Below are 24,187 nucleotides of genomic sequence, written 5' to 3' on the forward strand. Positions count from 1 at the left end.
AGTACATGAAAACCATCAACATCGAGTTCGATGAGTTGAGTCTCAAAGTAAAGAAGGTTGATGTGCTGTTCGAGGATAAGAGGAGGCCCGAGAATGGTCTCATGCGGTATACTTATGATGTAAGTAAATTAATTGCGATCTGAGTTTGTCAATTACGTGTAATTTTATAGCGTAAATAGTCTATAATGAATGTAATTTATTCAGTCGTGAGTAATGGGCTTCACGCTGATTACCTTACTACTAATTAGTGACTGCCCACCTATTTTTAGATGAGCTAGTAAAGTTGTAGTGTCTCCATAAGTACTCAGCTTTACACTCATTAGTGAACATTTTTATGGACCTGTCTTTCTCGTTATACCCCGGCTTATACCCGTGTGATAATTGCGTACAAGCACACACATTCATCACATTCTCTGGACATTGTTAGTGCTCTCTGATTTGTGATTACATTATTTCATATCCGTCTATCGAAACTATTCTTTAGCTTTGGTTAGTCGAAGTGCTGAACTATTTCGTGTTTGTATATTTTGCTCGAAGTGCTGAACTATTTCGTGTTTGTTTTTGTTCGGCTTCCTGTTCTTTTCTTTCGTTTTTGTTGCAAAGTTGCCAGTGGATTTTACCCACATTTGATCATGCTTAACAACAAAAGGTTAATTAATTAACACGAATGTTTGAATGCGTGTTTAATCCAGTACCATATGACCGGCTATTAATGCTCCCCCCGGATACCAGAGTTACCGCTCATGTAGGTTTGTGTTTCAGTAGGTAGTGTACGGAATTTAATTTGCTCGATCCTGTTGTTGTCCCATTTTCGCCTGCTTCCTTGTTTCTCATTTGATGGTAAGTCTGCTTTATATTTGACATCGAACAAAATTTCGTCTTTTTGTATCGTCAACCATGAGCCATGTACAAAAGTAGTGCAAGTCTGCCCCGAATAAGCCCCCACTCTTCCCACTGCTAGAAAAGCGGCGATGACACTTGCGACACGTGCAGTTTGGCCAGCACCGCAGACGGGGACAAACCGAGCAACTTGTACAGCGTCCTCAACACAGACTTCTCCCTCCGACTTAACCGTCAAGACGAAGTGTACAATGATGGTATAATCGTGACGAGGACTGCTAGGGAGTCAAGCAAGTCTCACGATATCGCTGTAAGATGGGTGATGGGCAGTTCTGTTGTGATTGTGAACCTAGAGTTCAACAACCGTAGCTCTGGTGGGGTTGTGAACCTAGAGTTCAACAACAACCCTAGCCTCTTTTGTTTGTCACCAGAATTTACATATATTATTTACATTTATGTGTATAAACCATGTAAATTAATTATTTATGATAATTATGTGTATTAACTCAGTAAGACAATTGTTGAGGCTTTGCTGGCGGGCTTGCCACACATAAGCAGCATTAAAGTTAACCGGCTCTGGCACATAAAATATTTATATTATCATGTTATATTTTATACAAAATAATATATTGTATATAAATTGATGTAATATAATTTATAATATAATATGAAACATAATATACTAATAATTAAATTCTAGGAATAAACGATTGTCGTTGTTTGATCTTAGGCTGAGCAGACTAATGCCTTAAAAACAATAGAAACATGATCTAAAATTTATTCTAAAAATAGATTCTACCTATTGTCCGAAACGTTAAGTTGTTACGTCCAACAACATGAACTGCATTGTAAAGAATTGAGCTGCAGAGTATGAATGCGGTTCTCTAATTTCAATTCACAATTTCAATAACTCGAGTCAAAATTTCACTCACTATTACAATTCAGTAATTACACAGTAGTACCACCCAATCTGTTTACACTCAAAATCAGCCAGATGATATTACCTTATCTACACTCTATCTTGCCACTACTGATAAAACAATACTTGTTTAAGAATCCTGCTGTATTAGTCCCTTCATCTCGTTAATTAGCTTACTGTGTCATCACCCTCCTTGGTGCTATATAATAGTAATTCACAGTATAATATGTTGATTATTTCATTGATCTCAGTTTGTTAGCATTCCTTAACTAGCTATGAGCGTTTGAAAAGATTACGTTCACTTTTTTATGACATAATTCAGATTGAAGATCAAAATTACAAAATTACAAACCAAGGCACCCCATAGAAAACTATACTTGGCATATCGCCCAGACTTCAAATCTATGCTGATGACCAAACGGTTGTCAATCTTGCTCACAGAGATTTCTCTATCGTTTGTATTCTGTACTGCTGTTTATGGTCAGGTCTGAATATACCAGTAAAATAACATGACTTCTGTCAACACATTTTAACACAAGTAAAGTTGAGGATCGTGGAGGACGCCCTCCCTCGTTAAAGTGGAGGTATCCAAGCTCACCACTCTTAAGTTTTTTGTGACATAGACCAGAGACTAAAGATCGAAATTCCAAAACAATTAGCATCCCGTTTAAAAATTAAAAATAAAATGAAATTTGCAACCTGAGCTGCTGCAATGACTTTTAATTAGCATTAATTAACTACAGACAAACCTCTTATCTATATACCGTGCCTCTCTATACCGGGTACCTCGATATACCGGGCCCCTTCTTTTTACCCAAACTTTAAGTTAAATAGCTCGTTTTGTGCTCGTATTGTGCAATAAAATTGCATTTTGCTGGTGATATCAGGTCCTAATGGGGCATATGGGACGCTTGACAGGTTATTTGAGAGGTTACAGATACCGGGGATTGGGATCATGTGAGCCTCTCTATACCGGTTTTTTTTTCATACCGTGCACTTTTTGTTTCTCCCGATTTTATATAATTATGAATGTAATCTTAATGTAAATCTTCAACAATCCTCCTAGGTTCTAACTAAAGTTCTAACTAAACCGTCCAGTCTAATATTCTAAGTAGTTTTTGTAGAAATGTGGTCTTAATGAAACTATTACAAATCAGTACAAATTCTGATAATAAGCTCAACTCGAAATCGATCATATTCCAGAGTCCTATTATCTTCACTGCACATGTAATATCCATTTGGCGACATAACTCCGAGGAAAAGTCTAAAATAACACTGTGATCTACAATTCAAAAGTGTTCTCTTTCATAATAATATAAGGTGTGACATAATAATATAAGGTGTGACAGTCGACAAAGCCAACCTATTGTAGACTGATATATAGTACTAAACAGTTCAAAAACGTGGTTAGGCACGAACCAAGGTCACACCTCAATTATAGCTCTTTAAAAGAGGCTGTCTAACACTGTAAAGTAGGTGTACTTCTGACAAGTCCTCCTCTTAAAAGGTGTGGCTGGTCACTGAGGAAGTGGACGCTTCTTGTTTAGTGGTGTTGTACAAAGTGTGCAATTATTGTACTAATTAGATACTTCTGTACTCTTTAATATCGTGCTATATTAAATACTGATGGGTTCCCGCTATCGGTCCTTCTAATCCTGAATTTTACCGAGTATACTGCCTTGCTGCTGTTAATGTTGCATGATTCTTACTTCTGACCCCCTCGCAAAAGTTAATGGCTATTTTTATCTTGTAGTCTTGTTAACATTGTTAACTTTCATTTAATTTGCATAAAAGTAGAGTTAAAAACTTAAAACACGGGTGCTTTACGAGCTATTTGTGGAATAAAACCCTAAAACTGCAGCACGCATCCCCCAGCATACTTCATACAACCTCCTCTAAGCTCTGCAACACTTTATATACCCTCCTCTCGCACTTTCAATAATTGATACACTTTTAACACCCGCGAGTTTAGTAACTTTCCTCCACATGCTGTCTACACACGTCATCAGAGAGTCATCACCAAATCATTACCTAATATAAACCACGCTACTTGGCACGTCTTGACACGATCCTCTTGTCAAGATTCCAACTCCCTGTGATTATCATCCGGTTGTCAGGCCGGTTCTCAGGATTTTCTCTATCGTTTGTATTTTGTACTGACGTTCATGGTCAGGTCTGAATATACCAGTAAAATAACACCAGACTTCTGTCAACACTTTTCAACACAAGCAAAGTAAGGATTGTGGGGGACGCCCTCACTTAGATACCCCCACTTCAGTACTCCTTCGAGAGTGTTCTAGCACTCTACTTCATCACTCTCCTGGCACAGACTTTAGCAGTTATTATCTCTTTGTCACATGTGTTTTACTAGATCGGTATATGACGTCTCCTGCCCTCGAGGAACGACCTCATTCGCACTCTAACAACTTGTTGTCCTGTTGATAGATGACTGTTGGAATGTTTGGTATGATAACTCACGTCATGTTGCCCTCGGTTATACTTATATGACTACCCAGCAGTGTGTTCAGGTGTTTGTCTTTCCGTTTGGCTGCGCTTTGCCTTTTCGTAAGTATATTGGTTTTGCTGTGCGATGTTTGGCGATGTTTGGCTTTATTCATTGTTTTGAATTTCTTCCTAAACAATGCTGTTTGTTTTGATGAGATTTTCTGCTTGCCTGCATTTTACGTGCCGGTGTCTCACTCAGTCATTTTACTATATCAGCAGTTCGTTGTGTGCTTTCGCTTCCCAAACCTACAACCACTCCTCACATCATTTGTTTTCACCTTTTCATCGGTAATAAAACTAAAGCAATACATTCACGTCGCACAACCCACTCCAAACACAACATCATTGATCATGGTTAGTGGTTACCAGTCTCCATTAGTACGCGCCAAATAAGAAACTCACTCTACAGCAAAGTGAGCACCACGAAGGGTTTAAGTTAACAGTCAAAGTTAAAAGTTGGGCCTATAACTCCGTTTTAGTTAACGGAACACAAGTTAAAAGTTGGTTCTACATCTATGTGGTGTTAGTGATGCTGTTGTTAGTTCAGTCTCATGATGTTGATCAAACAGACTTCAAGACGACCTTCTGTCAGCAGATCTATCTATCCAGACAGCCTCGTGTGTCTATTTGTGTGTACACTGGTGCTGAAAACGCTGGGTTAGGGAGTTGGGGATGGTTTTCTTGTTGAATATGGTGTAGATAATGACAATAATTGTTACGTCAGATACATTTTTAGTAAACTGATTGTGTCGTTAAATTTGTTTAGTATAAACGTGTTCATTCTAAAAATTGTTCTAAGTTGTTCAAGACTACCTGACTTCCTGATTGCCTCAGCATGCCCTTCAAGAGCTATGGGAGGAAATCATAAACGTTCATTAGATGAACTGTGCCTGTATTAATCCTACAACAAAATACAATTATATAGCTGGAGATAGAGTTTCTTTATATATCCGGTCCCTTATTTTACGAACAAATGCACTTTTGAGGATTTGAGGCCTACTTATCCAGACTATTTCTCTGTCCTACTTTGTGACGGTGATCTTTACAAGTCTGTGCACTGAATTCCTAGAATTCGTTATTTATGGACCTGCTAATTTTGGAACCCGTGCAAAGGAATTTTGTCCCTGAATTCGCTATGATGTTCAGATTTAGATGTGATGTAGTATAATTAAAATTCCATATTTAGCTTCGGCTTGAGTAACTTAATTGAGAACTTAGAGTAAATAACAAAAAATACTGCAACTGTCAAAGGTACGCTGTCATTTATTCGAGTTTTACAACTTACATTAATTACTAAAAAGTTAGCAAGGGCCGTATCACCAAGAAGGCAGAGGGGGGAGGGGGGGGGGGGGGTTCGTCCTCCTGTTTTGTGGCACTGACAGACCCAAGAGGCGGGAACATATAAAGTATCATTGCCTTGCCACCAACGAGTGGAATGTATTTGTGGCGGGATGTCGGACCAACTAATCAACTTGTTCTTAGTCTCACCTCTCCAGATTGTTCCTTGTCAAATGAGCGTTAGCATGTTGCCCGGTTACTTGCTTTAAGCTAGTAACCTTTATAACTTATTGCACTTCGTTCGTCTGGTCGGCTCTCTGATCATCCTTTGACACCTAAATTCTCAACAATTTTTTAAGGGGCTCCTCAACTCCCCAGTTACTCGATACAAGCTGAATAACGGATCTGTTAGTAAACCAGAAGAGGCTGCATAAAAATATAATTAACTCTAAAATTGATAATAGTTATGGTAGAGTTGTGCAATAAAATGGTATCACAGTGCTGGCAAGCACGACCGTTGCATTTATTGTGGGTATACTATGTTCCCCATTTACTATTATACCCCCTTTACTATTATACCCCCTTTACTATTATACCCCCTTTACTATTATACCCCCTTTGGTACACGTTACAAGCCTCTTTTGTGCACGCGAAGCGTGCACTCCGGCCGGAGGCGGCGGCCGAAGGCCGCCGCCTCCGGCAGGAGTTTTCCAGGCATTAGGACTCATCGGAAGTCGTTCAGCAGATTTATTTTTAGTTCAAAACATTCTAATTTGATGTCAAAGATGACAGGAATAAAAAATAGTTATGTTGAGATTTTAAAGAAATTTGCATAAAATACTCGCCAGCACTGTTATACGAAATTCGGTAAAAAACCCAAAATCGCCATATTCAGGTGCCTTAAAAACGATGTTAAAATTGAGTTAGAGATCTGAAATTTTGCAGGGCGTCTAGACGTTGACCAAATCGACTGTAAAAAAAGTTTCAAGTTTCAGGAGCATCGGGAAATGGGTTTTCTAGAACCCCTGTTTTACGACAGATTGTCGTGACATAGATAGATATACATATATATTCAGGGATAGACGCTTTGCCAGTCAATTGTAGCCTGTATTTAAGTGTCCATAGATTCAAAAGTATAAAAGATACAGCCATTTCCGACCACAGGTCTTGCAAATAATTGTTTACACTTTAGTTTACATTGTATACAAAAATTATTTGGCGTCATAAACACCCCTTGATGACGTCATCAAGTTAACCGTTTTTAAAACTTGATTTTTGACAAAGTAATAACTTTTAAAATTAATTTTAAACCATTAAGAAGTAATTTTATTCAAAATCTGAGGAAATTTTTATCTTAGATAATTGTTCAAGCATTCTGAAAATCTACCGGAAAGTTTTTCTAGCTTGCTCCTTCATAAAGATATTCGTCATTGAAGTTTGTGCTTTTTTGAAGAATTATTTTATAAAAACGTCAATTTTGCGATTTAGTATTCTCTGGTGTTGGGCCATGCCTTGGGTTGTGGAGCTCAGTTCTGCTTCCTATAGGTATAAATTGTGCATTAGGCTAGTTTTAAAGTTGAAAATCGAAAAGTTGCACACGTGGGGACACGCCCAAATTGATAGAAAATTACTAAAATCACTGAAAATTGCTGTTTTCGTTATTTTCTGTCAACTTTAGAGTGCCGTTGTGATTACAGTTCTTTTTGAAATACTTTGAAACTTTGCATGCTTATCAAGCTATATATAAAACAATTACATGCAAAATTTTACAGCGATTTAGTATTGGATGCGCACGCAACGTCCGCTCAAAGTTTGCACGTGCGAAAGGTGAGAATTTTGCTCATTCATGATTTCCAACAAATTCTGCTTTGCCACGACAGTTTAATGTCATTATATATGAATTTAATGCCAACTTGAATGAGTATTAAGTGGCATATTCAGTCAGTGATCGACCGATATGCTTCCCTAAACACAAGGAAATGTTTTTAAAGGAAAAATTTCGAAATCGTTGAAACTTCCTCCTTATTAACGAAGATATCAGTTTATATTTCGACTTTATAAAGTACCCTGACATTATAATCAAAAAGAAATGATATTTTACCAAAACCCATAATCATGGGTAGAGTGGACCGCTGCCAGTGTCTCTCTTTCCCAAATAAAAAGGAAATGATATTAATTTGATTGACCGTTCTCAAATGCAAAATGATACCGAGAATGAAATCGGTCGCTCGCTTTTCCCATTCATTTACAATTGTATAATAGATTAAGAAGAACTACCCAAAGGCAGCTGTACTCGGCAATGAAGATTCAATAAACTTCAACTTGTTCAATAAGTAATAACTACCACCCTTGTCCCTTTCCCCGAAATACTAGGTATCGACCCGAACGCAACCCAAAGAGATTTTTACAGCATCTGATTGATGTAATCAATCGAAACTTATTTATACAATTCGTAAGCCGTGAATGAATGGGAAAAGCGAGCGACCGATTTCATTCTCGGTATCATTTTGCATTTGAGAACGGTCAATCAAATTAATATCATTTCCTTTTTATTTGGGAAAGAGAGACACTGGCAGCGGTCCACTCTACCCATGATTATGGGTTTTGGTAAAATATTAAATTTAAAATGTCGGTCCCACATTTTAATATTCACATTTTCCCGCTGACAAGCTCTCTAATTGTTGACACATCTCGTAGGTTTACGGGCTAAACAGTGTGAAGGCTTTTAAATTTTCCAACGACTGTATATTGTATTCTGAAGTCGGTCATTTGGAAAATCCCCCGTTTTGTGTATACAACAGCGCCTGATAGGTTCTCCTGCTAGGAACGTTGGGAATTAAAACTGAGGGGTATGGGAAGAACATAAGTTTAACCTTTTAAGTTTCAGATACAATGTTCCCAGTTCCTTGCTTGTATTTTGTAACTGAGAGTTCCATTACAAGATGTAGTAAATTTTAGCCATTGTTCTTTAATTCGATCTTCTTGTCGACCAAATTTCGGGTTAGAGTTTTCGACTGACAGGTTACCCCCTTTCAGTTTCCGAAAATAGCGATTATTGTCCTTCAAAGTACAATTAATACAAACATATTATGTGACATGAACCAAGAGTGTAGTTTCACAGTAAATCATCACTTGAATGAAACTCATGTTAGTCACGCCACTGCGTCAGCCATGTCAATGGATCACTCACCACTAATTAACATGTTATATTCGTACACACACTCCCACACATGAGCGAGCCACAATGTCTGCCGGTCTGCGGCACCCGATTACCTGAAGACACCATCTTACACGCATTTTAGGTCACGCGCGCCCGCACGTGACCGGTACATTTGCAGATATCGAATCTACACCCTACACTCGTTTGCCGGTTTTGTTCAGTACATTTTCGTTGTAGTGGTCGTTACATGTGCTGAGATTCAAACTATCTCCGGATTCCTTAAATACCATCCTCACACTGCACTATCGCACTTCTTGAGTGGTCGAGCCCTCAGTAATTCCTTTTCGAGTTCCGTGTCAATTGTTGCTAAATGATGTGTCATACCCAAATTCTTGACATAGAATATTCTATCATCGTATGGAAAAGTCGCTTCTTTGCACAAAGTCCGGAATGTTTTACCACTATCACACTTTGCATTACTTAATAAGTGATGCTTATTTCTGTTTTTAGCTGCTGTGTGTTTGGTATTTCTCCTTGACACTTGTTCATTGCGTCCGTAAACTTGAAAATACAACTTTAAAACGCTCATTTGTCGCCTTGTTCAGGTTTAATTCAAGGAATCACACAACTCGCTCAACTTTCTTAGCTCAACTCTCCCCGTTCATTTTGAATCCATTGAACACTATCTGTTCTCTTTACATAGTAAATCTGCAATCCTGGCGCCGATCAAAGGATCCAAATCTGCAATTCTGGCACCAACCTACACTTCCAAGATCCCCAAGCTCCTTCAGCAACCCGCCACCAATGGGAAGTCTAGTACCATATACTATTCAGAGGTTTGCTGAACTACATATTAATTGTTAAATTCTCTCTTTCTCTCTCTGCACGTTTATCTTCTCTCTTTTTTTATCAACTAAAGATGAACCACCCTGGGATAGTCAGTAAACTCTACAGCGCACAGCACTGCATGATTATCCTTAAGCTGTGCGGGTTTCTTTTCAGTGTATACGTGATACAGAGGTCGTGTTTTTAACGTGCATTACACTGCACACTGCATCGTGATTTTAAATCATGAACAACTAATAACCGTTGGAAGAGTAAAACTGCTAGAACTTTTCACAATCCAGTCAGTATACTCGCGTAGTACGTGGTTGTGTTAGTGAGTACGACAGATTATCTAACTGTGTCCCAGAAAAATTAGATAATCTCAGAGAGAAAACGTCTCATTTACCGGATTTGATGATGTTCTCTCTCTCGCTATCACGGGATTTGTCATTGTGCTTTCAGTATCCATGGTTTGGGATCATTCATCTTGAGAGAGCACATCGAGCAGTCATTCAGATTGGCATTTTGATTTATTGAAATCGATTATCTCATGTTATTATCATAATCTTACTCTTAAACTGTAGATTCCGCTTCTGTTCATGATCGACGATCAGCATACTTTTTGCCAAATATCATGGTTTTTACGTTTATACCATCATAATAATATGTCAACACTGACTTTGGTTTAATCACTGACTTTTGTTTTAAGCAGGATAGTTTTAACGAAAGTTTAGAATTTTTTTCGTACGAGGCAGATAAGTACTAATCGGATGAGTAGATGGGACCGTTTTTATTGTGTCTTTTTGAATATATCTTTATCTATCACTGTGTGTTTGTCGTTACCATTGTGCCGTTTCAATTTGGAATGTTTAATGTTTGTCATGATGTACCTGAAGAATGCTGGTAACCCTCCTATTTTCATCTCGCCCCTTTGTGCGGTGATGCCACTTAGCCACTAGCTCCGTATAGACGTTGCTGAACGATTAACAAGGTTAACAGTATAATACAAGTATAATAGTATACTCCATGTTTGACGTTTGTAAACTGTTCTATCTTGTGGACCTCGTTTGCAGACACCACCTCACGTTGCACATCTGGTACGCTTGAACAAACGTCTTTTATTAATATTTAATTGACCGCAGGATGTGCTCCTATTTTCATGTTGCCGGCATCTTTTGATCAATCTCTTTTCGTGTAGGAGTCAATTTGGCTTAATTGGCGATAATCTCCGGTTTATCTTAGAGCTCACCCGTTTACGATGAGAACAAAAAATTTGGCTTCTGACTACTTTTTCTCGACAATTTGTTGAACCGCCCATCGTACCTGATCAGCCAAAACGTGGATAGATATTTGAACCTAGGCAGAGTTGTTAGCGTTCACCTTTAGGTATGATGGAGTTGGGGCAACTTAGTGCTAATGGTGATACTGAAAATGGAGAAAATGGTCATGATCATCTAAATTGTGAGAATGGCGAAAGTCACCTCGGTGTTGAGAATGGTGAGAATGGTGTTAACGGCTACAAATTACTTGGTGAACAAACTAAACATCTGTACAATCATACCTTACGGATAATGGTAACTCGCGCTCTTACAATACAGGGGTTTTATTCGCTGGACTAGCATGGCAATCAATCTCTGACCGCTCGCTGTATAAAGTTGAAAAGGTGTTTTATCGTTGAAAGATTTTGTAACAACTTAATATTCTTATTTTATAAGAATATTAAGTTGTTGGCATGTAGTCCGTATTTTATTTATCAACGAAAGCGTTTTCAAAACTGTTTTTTAAATGACAATCATATGCATGCCCTTATAAGTCGATTGTTGAAAGCTGTTTTTAACAATTCATTGCCGGTCTGTCCTAGCTACTACGGTATAGGACATAACGGCGTATGACAGTCCGGTGGAAGACGTTACGGTGCAGTTTCCTAAAATATTGGACAGTTCGCCGGCTCAAATGAGACTCACATAACTATGATATGGGCACTACGGTGAACCGGACACAACCAATGTTAAAGTATTAAATCTAGTGTAACCAGACTGTGCACTTAATCTAATCACATGATCCGACTTGATGTTTTCTTTTCAAATGAAATTTTGGTCTCCAAGTCTCAATATACTTTCCGTCGTGTAAACGTTAAGATATCTTAAATCACTGATTATTATTGTCGAACTTTTTTAATCAACTGTTGTCACTTGCCAGACAAAACGTCATTTCTATCATTCCATTGTCTCATAGGGTTTATCAGTCAAGTCATATACAATTAAAAAGGTTAATAGCTTTGATAACGAATTTACGCTATTGAAATAAATTAATGCTCTCATAAACTAGATTTGAAATTAAAAAGAGTAGTTAAGTCAAATTGTATTATCATTGGTTATGTCTGGTTCAGCTGTAGTTTCGTAGTTTCGTGTGATTCCGCCGCGCCGTTCACTCTCTTGGGAAAGTTTGGCCCTACTGTCTCCGCCGTAGTGTCCTATAATATGCTTAGTTCATTTCTGAGTAGGCATATTCTTTCTCTCATAACTCTTGTTAGACCCTCAGGGTCTTAGACCCTGGATCAGACCCTGGATCTGATATCCGATATGTTCTATAAAAGTGCATAGTAGCTTCCAGCTTAATGTATGTAGTCACGTACTGTAGTCACGTACTGTAGTCACGTACTGTAGTCACGTACTGTAGTCACGTACTGTAGTCACGTACTGTAGTCACGTACTGTAGTCACGTACTGTAGTCACGTACTGTAGTCACGTACTGTAGTCACGTACTGTAGTCACGTACTGTAGAAATCATCAAGATCATTAGATCATTTGATTAACTAACGTATAGCAGACCAGACGTATGACCTACTGATTGATGTACTAATAATCCCAGTACTTATTTAGAATACTTATATTAGGAGAGTTCTGTGGAAACTTCTGCTGGGTCACCCAATATTATGTCAACCTCCCAGACAGCATTGCTACTGTTCCAATCCAGCAAGGAGTTCCTGTTCACGTGTAGTTACTCAAGTCAATGTTAAACTTTAATGCGGGAGAATCTTTTCAAGGAGAGAGAGAGAGAACTCGTAACCACCCTGGGTGTATGACCTAAATCATAAAATATGCACAATGTTGATCGTGAAGCCCATGAAATCTCGATACCCTGGGCAGGGGGAAACCCGTCAATTCTCAAGCTGGCTCTTTATGTGGCGTCCTCGACATAGACTGTTGCAGTAAATTACGAGCTCTAGCTTTCTGTTCACTTGTTCCACCATGGAATCAGCACCTCTTGCCACAACCGGAATATCACATTATTACTTTTTCTTTTTCTTAAGCGCAGCACTAGTAGTAGTTGTCATGCCCTGATTTTAAACACCCTGTTTGGTGGAATATTATTTACCGTGTACCCGGATAAACGCCCTGTACTTTACTCGTGTTAGTACATTCTAGCTCCCTACTCCTCCACTAGCTGCTCTCTGCAACCTTCTTTTCCGTGGTTGTATTTTGAATATAATTGCTCCGCCGATAGCCCCTTTTCTCAGCCGTGCTGGCTGCTGGTTCACCGCCAAAAAGCAACAAGCACATGATCGTTAGCTGTCGTCCTTTCTTCCTGTGCGTTTCACACCCTCCACCACTGAAATCCTGTCGTTGCTAATTAGTTTTCAAACTGGACGTTAATCAGGTCGAGTACCTGTCAACAATAAAACCACGTACGTGTCAGCCACTACTCATGGGCCAATAATCCGACACTCTGACCTTATCAGGAGACATGTCAACATCTCTGTGTGCACATATATCATCCCTCGCTGTCACGTGACGCTGACACGTGATTCTGAACCGACCAATAGTATCCCGTAGCTATACCTACCTAGGGATTTAGTAGCTTCTGTCATCCAATATAAATACACGCTTTATATATATATATTGTGGAGGTCATCCGCGAGCCATTTTATTTTATATTTACCAAGGAAATGCAGCTTTCTTTTGGTAGATTATTAGATCTTTTGTAGTATTGTTGTATATACTAGTATTTGTTTGAGATTTTAATTAGCTCGCTTCTCGCTACAGTTAAAGTAGAGCCTTAAGATGGTGCAACGAACCAAGCATCTCACTCGAGTATGTCTCCTTGCTTCTCTTCTAATCGTTTTGATTTTCACACTTTTTCACTTCATCTTTTATATCTTTTCAAATTTCAGTATATTTCCATCCCGCCCATTATCTGCAGTCAGTCAATGTTATACAAACACACACTTAGATATGTATTGTATTATAACAGTTGAATTTGTTGAAGTGATACTACAGCTAAGTTTCAATGTTATAACGCCCACCTAATTAAGGCATCGACCCCAAAATTTTTCGCCCACTTCAATCTCAGTTCTCACATTTCGATCTCGCTTGCTCAACAAAGTTGTTAACCTTTCCCTTCCTCAGCACGAGCGATTAAAAGCAGAGAATGCTAGACAGTCGGAGGAGACAGCCAGGAAGAACGAGGTAGCCACTCTTAATGCCACCATTACCACCCGGGATAACGAGATATCCATCCTCAAGAAACAAGTCGACGATTTTGAAAAGGCTAATTCCGTCTCGAAAAAGGTCCTCAAAACCCTTCAGGTAAACTGAAGATTTCTTTATATCTGTTGGAATTAAGGGGGTTACTTTTTATAGTCCATTTGTATTTTGTAAGCTTTAAAAGTGTTAAGTTTTGTTGATATACACCAGATTTTTCAGCATAATATAACCATGTTTCTCCGCAGGTCGACGTCGATGAGCTTGAAGCTCGATTAGCGAAGAAAGACAATGAAAAAGCAGAACTCACCCGGTCCTTCTCAGAAGATTTTGAAGCAGAATTGGAGAAAGAGAGAGCCAGACACGACGCTGAGTTACAGAAACAGGTCAGTCCCAATTCCCAAATCTCTATTATATTTTAATAGTTATTCGATATCAATGGTAGCTTGAGTTTAGAAGTATCTCCGTTTTCGACAACAATAGTGCTTTGACTCTAAATTGAATTACTACTGTACTCAAAGTTTGAGTAAAGTAGTAATTCAATTTCGAAATTTTTTAGTTGTAAACATTTTTCAATTTTATTCCTCATAACTTTCTTGCATTTTTGCTTTTTCCACTCTTACTTTTTTCAAACTTTAAATTCGTTTAGTAACACTGGTTTTCTCCTGCTTCCTTACATGGTCTTGTAACCGGCCATCATGAACAGAGTCAGACTCCCAATTAAAGCATAGGAATCCTCTCAACTTGTCAATGCCTCTGTCATATCATGATCTAACTAGTATTTAACACGGAAACTCCCGTACAGGTCGGAGATATTGAAGCTAAGTTGAATGAGAAAGAGAAACAACTGGAAGCTCTGATCGCTGAGCTGAACGAGGCTAAAGCCGAGCAAGAAAACTCATCACGAATGGAGAGTGAGTTGGACACGCTGCAGAAACAAATCGAGAGTCTGACCGGCCGACCTACTTCTGAAGGTAAGGCCAAGGAATGCGAATTTTTAAAATTCCACATGGCATCAAATTCCATTAAATTAAAAGATGGTCATTTGTCGCGATCGAGTTAAAAGCTTGGACATTTCCCAGCTTTATAGACTCACATACGCCTAGTTGCGCCTGTTACCCTTGTGTAATGTGTATCCATATTCCACAATGCCTCTCCCTCCTTGTTCCGCCATAAAAATGTCACAAAGCATGCCTGCAGCTTTAGCAGACACGATTCAGACCTATAATATGTCATGCATAATGACTTGGAGTTATTCTATATCAATTTCGTTATCTTGTGATGAATCTCGGTGAAGGTAGGCCGTATGGGATCATCATATTACATTAGAGGCCTTACATGAATTCACATGCGGGAGTAGGGAGTAAAATCACATACCTTCCACACCGAGTTAAGATATTTCTGCAGGCTCGCTGTTGTAGCCCTTGAACACCTGCCACGTATACGAAGCTTACGTCCAAACTGTGCCGGCCAGTTCTTGTGCGCGCTCTCTATTTTGCAGTACCGGGCCCCGCCTCTGTTTTTGTTCACTGTTTGTCTCGCGAGAGTTCAGATATATTGTGGAATTTGGATATTATATTTTTGCGTGTGTGTCTAATGTCTATATAAGAGGGAGTCTGTGCGTGATATCTATTTATTCTTGTTGTGCCCCTTACCTGACGTGGTGACACGTCCTCAGTTTAGGAAAAGTTAGATTTGTAACTTAAACTTGTTGTGTGCTCGGCTAATGTTGTTATTGTGACCCTTTATAATTGTATGATTACATTTGATTTGTGTCTTGTTGTATCAGTGTTCAGAACAGTATTATCATTGCTCCACGTACCACGCTTTTTGTTGTTTTTTGTGTTTCGTGCCCTAATATTTCTCTTCGTTACCCCCTCCCAGATATGGCCGAGGTAGAATCGCAGCTCGCTGCAATGACGGAAGCTCTGGAGAAGAAGGAGGATGAGCTGATCGAAATGACCGCCATGCACAACATTACTATCCGCGACAATAAAGACCAGCTGGAAACTTTGGAAGCTGAAGTGTTGAGATTGAGCGATGCACTGAAGGATGCAAATGGTGCCAAAGAATCTTTCGAGGATGAAAATGAGGAGCTGGAGAAAGAGCTTGCTGCTGCCAAACAAGGTAAATAGTGAGACGAGAGAGTGAGAAGCCAGTGCTTTTGAGTGTGGAAGTGTGAGGGTGAGGCAGAAACTGGGAGTATATGTGTGAGGGAGGAATGTTGAGTGTGAGTACGTGTGTGAGGGAGGAATGTTAAGTGTGAGTGGAGATAGTGTGTGAGGGAGGAATGTTGAGTGTGTGTGGAGATAGTGTGTGAAACTGAGAGAGTGATGTGCTGGCAGAGTGTGACGTCATCTAGGCTGTGCAGTGAGAGAGAGAGAGAGAGAGGCGTGTTCACAGAGTTGAGTGTAAGGAGAGTGACAGATGCCACGTGGCAAAATGGTCACGTGGTACAGCGGTCCTTTCCCTCAATCAATCTTGACAGTAGGCGTACCCTATAACAATTCTCTTGAGAGAGCAGGAAGAGCTTTAGAAGCTCGGTAGATTCGTGCGTCAAGGCTCTCGTGCTAGATGTCCTTCACTGAATACGTAGAAACGATTTTCTCACGTACCAGTTCCCACCTGTTAATTAACTTAGCTCAGATAACAGATTAGAGTTTAGTTCTAAAGTGGTTGATATAATTTATAAGCACAGATGGTTAACAAAAGACCCATCTGGAGTACACTGTTAGACCATATATAGTGTAAGCTTGTGAGCGTTTCAAAGTAGCCACCCTTGTAAGTGACGTGTCCTAACTCAACAATAAGAGAGAGAACATTCTAGAACAATTTGTGAGTGTGAGTTTCAATGATCTAAAGTGTCTGCACTTGGAGAAGGAACGATTCTTGATTTATTGGAGCTGATCGAATTACACGCTGTAAATTGTTAAAGTTGCTGAGAATTATTTGTACCGCGCTGACTGGATCATGGTTACATATACACTGGTAGACATTATTTTACATCTGCACTGATGAGGCGTGGTGATGTACACTGTCCGAAGACACGTACGGCTATACAATTTATTAAGAGTTTGGCGCTGAGAACATGGTTATTTAATTTCGGTGAAGTATTCCGAGGAGTGGCCCTGCTGAGCAGTTTTAGTCGCCGATGTGGTTGTGATTTAATTAAACTTTAAAGTTAAAATGAAGTCGCTAATTAAAGTTATAGTAATGTAACCACAGCATGAGAAATGAGAATGTTACATGAACATACAGCATGAGAACAATACTCACGATATTAAATTGTTGTAACATGTGCACAGCGTATCCTTCTTGCTGATATTCATTGAACCCGCCCTTCTTTCCGCGCCAGATGCCGAACAGAAAGTATCTGAACTGCGTGAACAGCTAAACCTGGAAACAAACGAGGCTAAAACCGCGGCCAAAACCGCGGCAGACCAATGTCTGAGTTTATCCTCGGAAGTTGAACTCCTGACTAAGGAGCTCGCTGTTTCCAAGGAAGGTAATGGCTGCACATCTGATCTCACATGATTAATTCTTAAGCGAAGAGTTATTTAATTTCAGCGACTCGAAGTTTTTTTGAGGAGTGACCCTGCTGAGCAGTAAACAGCCGATATGGTTGTGAATTGTGATTTTATTAAATTTGAAATATAGTCGCTAATTAAAGTTATAGTAATGTAACCACAGCACGAGAATGTTACATGAACATACAGCATGAAAACAATAGTAACGATATTAAACTGCTGTTATATGTGAATAATAACCGAGAGACTTATGTGTAGTGTATACTTCGCGCTGATATTCATTGAACCCGCCTTCTTTCCGCGCCAGATGCCGAACAGGAACTAGCTGAACTGCATGAGCAGCTAAACCTGGAATCAGACAAGACTAAAATTGCGGCAGACAGTTGTCTGAGTTTATCCTCGGAAGTTGAACTTCTGACAAAGGAGCTCGCTGTTTCCAAAGAAGGTAATGGCTGCACATGATTGATTCTAAAGTGATATTGCTCACCTCCACATCATCCAGATCTTTTTGATTTGAAAACCTAGAGACCGCCTTTTTGATTTAAAAACCGAGAGACGTTCTTTTGATTTAAAAACCGAGACCACCTTTTTGATTTAAAAACCGAGACCACCTATACTCACACCTCAGCATCTTGAACCACTGATTGCTGCACATTTGATTGAATTATATACTGGGTAAAGATTAGCGCGGTGTGATCTGTACAGTGTACGTGTGTTTCAGTCTACTTATCTGTAACTGTTTAGTGTTTACTCTATTGATTTGTGAGGAAAGGTGTTGATAACTGGAGCTGTATGTGGCTGGGCGCGGCTGTCACTTATATTTACATGCATTTAACGTGATGAAATCTTACACAATTCAAACCGCTGTATTGATCAACTATTTTTCGCTTTTTCAGATTGTGAGAACCTTCTCACTAAAAACAAAGCTGCTAGTGAATTCATCGTAGAGCTCCAAAATGACTTGAAGGCAGCAGATGAAGAAAAAACTTCCCTCGAGCATGAACATGACAAGTTGAAAGAGCAGCTTGCAGCTGTTCAACTTGGTAATACATCTTGTATATACATCTAGGCGTTTTAAAGATATAGTACTGAGCTTCGATTCCATATAACTTCGCATCGAATAATGCTTCGTTTTAAGCTAAATAGTAATCTATGGCCTATCAACTTTACAATAAGCTGTGTTTATGCATTGATTTTAGCTATGAATTTGGGTGCTTTTAACGATGGCTCAGGAGTGAGGAATAGATAAATACATACGGAGATAGAATTAGATAAATCAGTCCTGAACTTTCTCTATATTCACTGCATTTTCAGAGGCCAGCGAAAAGTCAAATGCTCTAGAAGCTACTATTGCTGCCCTGCAGACCGAGCTTAACAACATGAAGAACAGCCAAGTCTCTGCCATATCAGATGCTGAGTCGGAGATTTCAGAAAAATCCGAGGAGCTAGCAGTAGTTCAATCGGAAAACGAATCCCTGGAAGCCGAGAAAGAAATTCTCATGGTTGAAAAGGAAGAAAAATCAGAGCTGCTAGCAGCTGCTCTGTCCGATAACGAATCCTTGGAATCCGAGAAGGATGTTATCCTGGGTGAAAAAGAAAACCTAGAATCCGCCAGTGCCGAACTGCAGTCTGAGGTAGAAACTTACAAGAAAGATCTTGAAGCCCTGGCAGAATCACACCACAATCTCCAGCTTCAGATCCAATCGCTTCAAGGTGATCACAGTAAGCTGAACGAGGATCTGGTCACTCTCCAGGAACAACTTGCTAAAGCTTCCTCCGAGAGGGACGCCGCCCTGACAGAGCTGGACTCGGCCAGGGAGGAGATGAACCTCAAGATCGAGGAAGAAGTGCTGAAGAAATCTGCTGAGATCGTGGTTGAACAGGAGCAGGTTAAGACCTTGACCTCGAGCCTGAGCGAATATGAGGGCCAGATTGCTGGCTACAAGTCCAAGCTGGAGGAAATGCAAAAATTGGCCGATCAGCTTGATTCTGTGAACGGTAAATTTGTTGTCTTTATGTTTTATGATTTGTATTTCGTCGTATTTGTAGATAATCCGCTGGCTTATCTTGCCACTGATGTTATTTCGATGTTTGTCCCAATTGTAGAATGTAGATGTTGTAACCACACTGAGATGGTAACAATGAAGTACTTATAATAATTATTTAATTGCTAACCTCCATTTCAGCTGAACTGACCAAATCTCAAGCCGAAGCTAACTCCATTCGACAAAAGTATGACGAATTAGACGGTAAGTTGTAGAAACATTTCAAGATGGCTTCTTAACTTTGCTCCTTTATGTTTCAGTTTCATAGATGTTTTGTGGTTTCGATTTGATTTGTAAAAGCAAACGTGAAACATCATTTAAGAGATACTCAACTTCCGAACTCAAATCAATAGCCATTAAAGTTTAAACACTTATCTTAGCATTTACACGATACAGTTCATCCGAGATTCAGGATGGAATCAATCCAGATATTATACCCTAACAAGTACATAAAAGCATAGATCATAGAACAACTACTGGCTAACTAATTAAGTATTTTAAAACCACCCTTTGTGTTGCTTATTTACTAAGCATGGTTTTCCAACGTATGTGCGCTACGCTAATCGCCTATTGCTTTGTGAGCCATGCATGTTCATGAATATCATTAATACAGGAGAGTTTAAGGTCAAGGACTCTTTGATCAAGTCGACAAAAGATTATAATGACGATCTCATGAAGCAATTGTCAGAGGCTAAACAGAGTGGCGACAAATTACAAAAATCGTTGAATAATTACGAGAATTCCCAAAAAACGCGGGAAGGTAACATTAATGGCTTGCGAATGCGGTTCATGCCTATTCGTGACCGCTATGAAAGCGGTCGATATCCGTGCACGCTGCTTTGATAAATAATCCCCCAATCCACATTCCACACGCTGCTTGAATCACGATGGAATTCAGTCAGTTCGGTTCAATTGACGCACTGTTCAGCAAATTCAATTAAATACTCCAATTTTGCTGAGCAGTGTTTCAACTTCTAGTGCAATATGAACATGAAAGTAAACTGAGCTGACTGAACTTTATCCATGGTATTAATAGTCCAAATTTAATACTATGTATCTTTTCATATAATACGCGCATGATTGAGTTAAATCCCAGCATGTTATTACTGTCCAACATCATCTAAACTAAAATATTGGTCGTGGACAAAATCAAACACAAACGTTTAATTTTTAAAAGCTGTAGAATCAGTAGTCAGTCAAGAGTCACGATTAGATTTGTTAAATTGAACCCCAAAGATCATATAATATGAATGTGATATGATAATTCGATTTTTGGTGTGAACATTAGAAGAATTCCATAATTATGATCCAGATCATTAATAATTGTCTAGGTAGTATTTCAAAATCAAACGCATGACTATTGATTGCATTTCTGCTGATATTGTATTGCTTTCCGTGGGTAAATTAAGAATTGTTATTAGGCATTGCATTTATACTATTCGTGTTATTTAAATGTTAACCAATAACCATATTACATCCTAACTTACAAGATTTGACGATTTATTTACTTCATTGCGTCTTTGTTTTTACTCCTTGCATTTTCGGACATAATTTTCCTACCATCACCATAACATTGAACATCACAGGCAAAGCCGAGCGAACGATCAGCAAGAATGAAAAAGAACTTAAAGATCTGAAGGCTGCTCTGAACAAAGCCACCAAAGAGGCTGTCTCCAACCAGAAGGAAACTAAGCGCAGCAAAGATCAGCTGCTGAACGTGAAGGCAAACCTGAAGGAGACCCAAGATAAGCTGACCAGGATCTCGAAAGAGAAAAAGACTCTGCAAGTCCAGCTGAACACTCCACCCACCACCCCCTCCCCTCCCCCTGCCACCGTCACTGAAAACGGAGACATCCAGAGCTTAGGTTAGTCGGATAGTCAATTGTACATCTAATTCCAACCACATAATGATGAGTTGCGAATTTACTCATATAGGGGAAAACATTTTTGTTTGAGTTTATGTACTATGCATCTCTGGATCTATTATTATTTTCTCCTACAGATAAGATTAAGTCTCTGGAGAACCAGATAAAAGACCTAAAGAAACAGAAGGAATCTAAGAAGGCTTTAGCGGAACCATCACCGAAGGAGCAGTCTCAAACGGTAATTAGTGTAATTAGTGTTCTTTTTCAATCACTGAAGGAGCAGTCTCAAACTGTAATTAGTGTAATTAGTGTTCTTTTTCAATCACTGAAGGAGCAGTCTCAAACTGTAATTAGTGTAATTAGTGTTCTTTTTCAATCACTGAAGGAGCAGTCTCAAACGGTAATTAGTGTAATTAGTGTTCTTTTTCAATCACTGAAGGAGCAGTCTCAAACGGTAATTAGTGTAATTAGTGTAATTAGTGTTCTTTTCCAATCCTTGTTTTATTAAAACCGTTGCTAACTATCAGACAATGTTATACGCATAGTTTATGCCCTTACCTTAGTTCCGTGTCAATCAGAAACTTTCTTTAATCCATCCTTTTTATATCTTTGATTCACTAATTTATAATGAAAATATTTTGTTTCCAGGGCGTAATGATGGGAGCCATTGGTCTGGCGGGGGTCAGCAGTGCACTCAGTGCTTACATCGCCACTCTCTACGGTTGCTAAGCAACTTATTTCAGCTACTCCTCCTTTCCCCATTTTTATCCACCAAATTAGATGTAATAACTTATATTTTAAAATTAAAGGTGTTTCTGCTTACTTTTTGTTTGTTATTGAGCGCTGTGGCCTTTTTCTATCGAAACCGCCCGACGATGTCTGAGAGCGGTCGAGATATTAATTCTCCATCCAATAATATGCTTCTAGTTTAAAGTATTAGAGGTATTTGTTTACTATAAAGCTGACAAATTGAGTGGAGACGATTCTCTCTGAGTCTGACCCTTTTATCAGCCATCTCGTTTAGTTGTCACTGTTTTAAATGGTGCGGCCAACGTCTCATATTTTTCGATTACTACTAAATACGACATTTGATATGTGGGTTATATAGCTAATCATCGTAGCTCAGTTACAGTTTCTCTATTTTTAATAAGAAGATATGGTTCATTAAATCTGATTCACCGACGAGAAATGAATTTCGTGCTCAACTAGCCACAGTTGATGCACCGAATTCTACATTATTACTTCAAGTTTTGTTAAGAAGATTGAGAAATTGAACTGTTAATTTTGTTTTGATTGTAATTGTTCTTTAATTCAATTTAATAAATTGAGTCTATAACTTGTTCCAGTCGATGGGCTTTAATAGTTCAATTTGAAATCGTATACCTGCAGTAATTATGAATAACATTAACTCAAACATCGTTCATAGCAGTCATGTTATTAACACGATTATTTTGAGGTGACCTTGGTGCCTGACCTGCAATAATTTAGAACGTTACCCACTATCTTAACAGTGATACTTTGACACACGTTGCAACCCTTTTTCGCGCGCACGAGAGAGGTATACAACGCGTAGCAAGTGATACTGAAACTGTAAATTTGAAAGTCTTGATATACAGGGTGGGCCAAAAGTCAGTACCCATACGTTGGCCTTTATAGCTCAGTCACTGATCAGTGCCCAATTGAAATAATTCTTTCTGGCCCGACTTAGTACCACCACTGGTTCGAGGAATTTGTCAAATCGAGAAATATTCGTGTTCATTTTAAAAAAAAATAAAGGTCCATTTTCGCATTTATTTGACGGATGTTACTTTGTAGGTTTACAACCTACCAGGTTACTGGGCGGCGCTCAGCCTGTCATTCCGTCATGTTTATGAACATAATAGCCTGTGGTCCCTTAACGTGTGATACTCGTAAAATATCTGTTCCATATATTGGACCGTCGACGAGTCCAACTCGGCGCGCGTCCTGGTAGGTTGTAAACCTACAAGTGGTCCCCAGGTAACCTACCATTACCAGGACGCGCGCCGAGTTGGTCTCGTCCAAAATATTTGTTCCAAATATTTTATCATTTATGAGTATCACCCATTAAATGTTACTCGTCTAAATTTCTTCGAAGAAGCACGCGTCGCTTTTCTCTCGAAATGTTGACCCGAGGCAAGTGCTACTGCTAGTGCATAGTGCTACGAAATCGTATCTGTATAGCGCGCGCCGGGCTAGTCCATTAACAATGGACTTAACGGGTGATACTCGTAAAATATCTGTTCCAGGACCGTCGACGAGTCCAACTCGGCGCGCGTCCTGGTAGGACATAAACCTACAACAATGGACAGGCATTTATTTGATAATTAAAGTTTGGATAGTCGGACCGAGCTAAATTTTATTAAATTATGTTTGGCCATTCGAATTACAAATTACGTTTGTCCTGAAAAAAAAGAGTTGTAGCTTCTCAGATGACCGAGATTTACTTGGGGACCTCAGGCTATTATGTTCATATAAAACATTGTATCACGTTGTGACCCCCACGGTTAACGGGTGATACTCGTAAAATATCTGTTCCATATATATATTGGACATATTATACAGGACATATTATACAGGACCGTCGACGAGTCCAACTCGGCGCGCGTCCTGGTAGGTTGTAAACCTACAGCCCCCACGGTCGTTTCACTATAGTGAAACCCCCCTTTATCGTCCTGACGATACAGGGGAGCCGCGCACTCGTGCGCGGCGGGTCATACC

The 24,187-nt window shown here is 39.2% G+C and overlaps 1 protein-coding gene across 11 annotated transcripts in view; it reads left to right on the top strand.

The window, feature by feature from the left end:
- LOC134811632 (myosin-2 heavy chain-like) overlaps positions 1-22,772 on the top strand; it is a 59,410-nt gene extending 36,638 nt beyond the window's left edge. For 2 of the 11 annotated variants that reach the window (XM_063818627.1, XM_063818628.1), the window contains 13 exons: positions 13,937-14,116; positions 14,260-14,397; positions 14,817-14,985; positions 15,896-16,138; positions 17,367-17,516; positions 17,846-17,983; positions 18,435-18,581; positions 18,853-19,536; positions 19,725-19,787; positions 20,197-20,343; positions 21,170-21,448; positions 21,586-21,686; positions 22,097-22,772. In XM_063818627.1, the coding sequence (XP_063674697.1) occupies positions 13,937-14,116; positions 14,260-14,397; positions 14,817-14,985; positions 15,896-16,138; positions 17,367-17,516; positions 17,846-17,983; positions 18,435-18,581; positions 18,853-19,536; positions 19,725-19,787; positions 20,197-20,343; positions 21,170-21,448; positions 21,586-21,686; positions 22,097-22,177 (2,520 nt within the window). In that variant the 3' untranslated portion in view covers positions 22,178-22,772. The remainder of the gene's footprint in view (positions 1-13,936; positions 14,117-14,259; positions 14,398-14,816; positions 14,986-15,895; positions 16,139-17,366; positions 17,517-17,845; positions 17,984-18,434; positions 18,582-18,852; positions 19,537-19,724; positions 19,788-20,196; positions 20,344-21,169; positions 21,449-21,585; positions 21,687-22,096) is intronic. The other 9 variants (XM_063818629.1, XM_063818630.1, XM_063818635.1 and 6 more) reach the window with 5 other exon arrangements.
- Positions 22,773-24,187: the final 1,415 nt, after the last annotated feature.

This window comes from Bolinopsis microptera, chromosome 2 (genome assembly GCF_026151205.1).
Source record: "Bolinopsis microptera isolate Bmic1 chromosome 2, MBARI_Bmic_1.0, whole genome shotgun sequence".
Taxonomy (NCBI): Eukaryota; Metazoa; Ctenophora; class Tentaculata; order Lobata; family Bolinopsidae; genus Bolinopsis; species Bolinopsis microptera.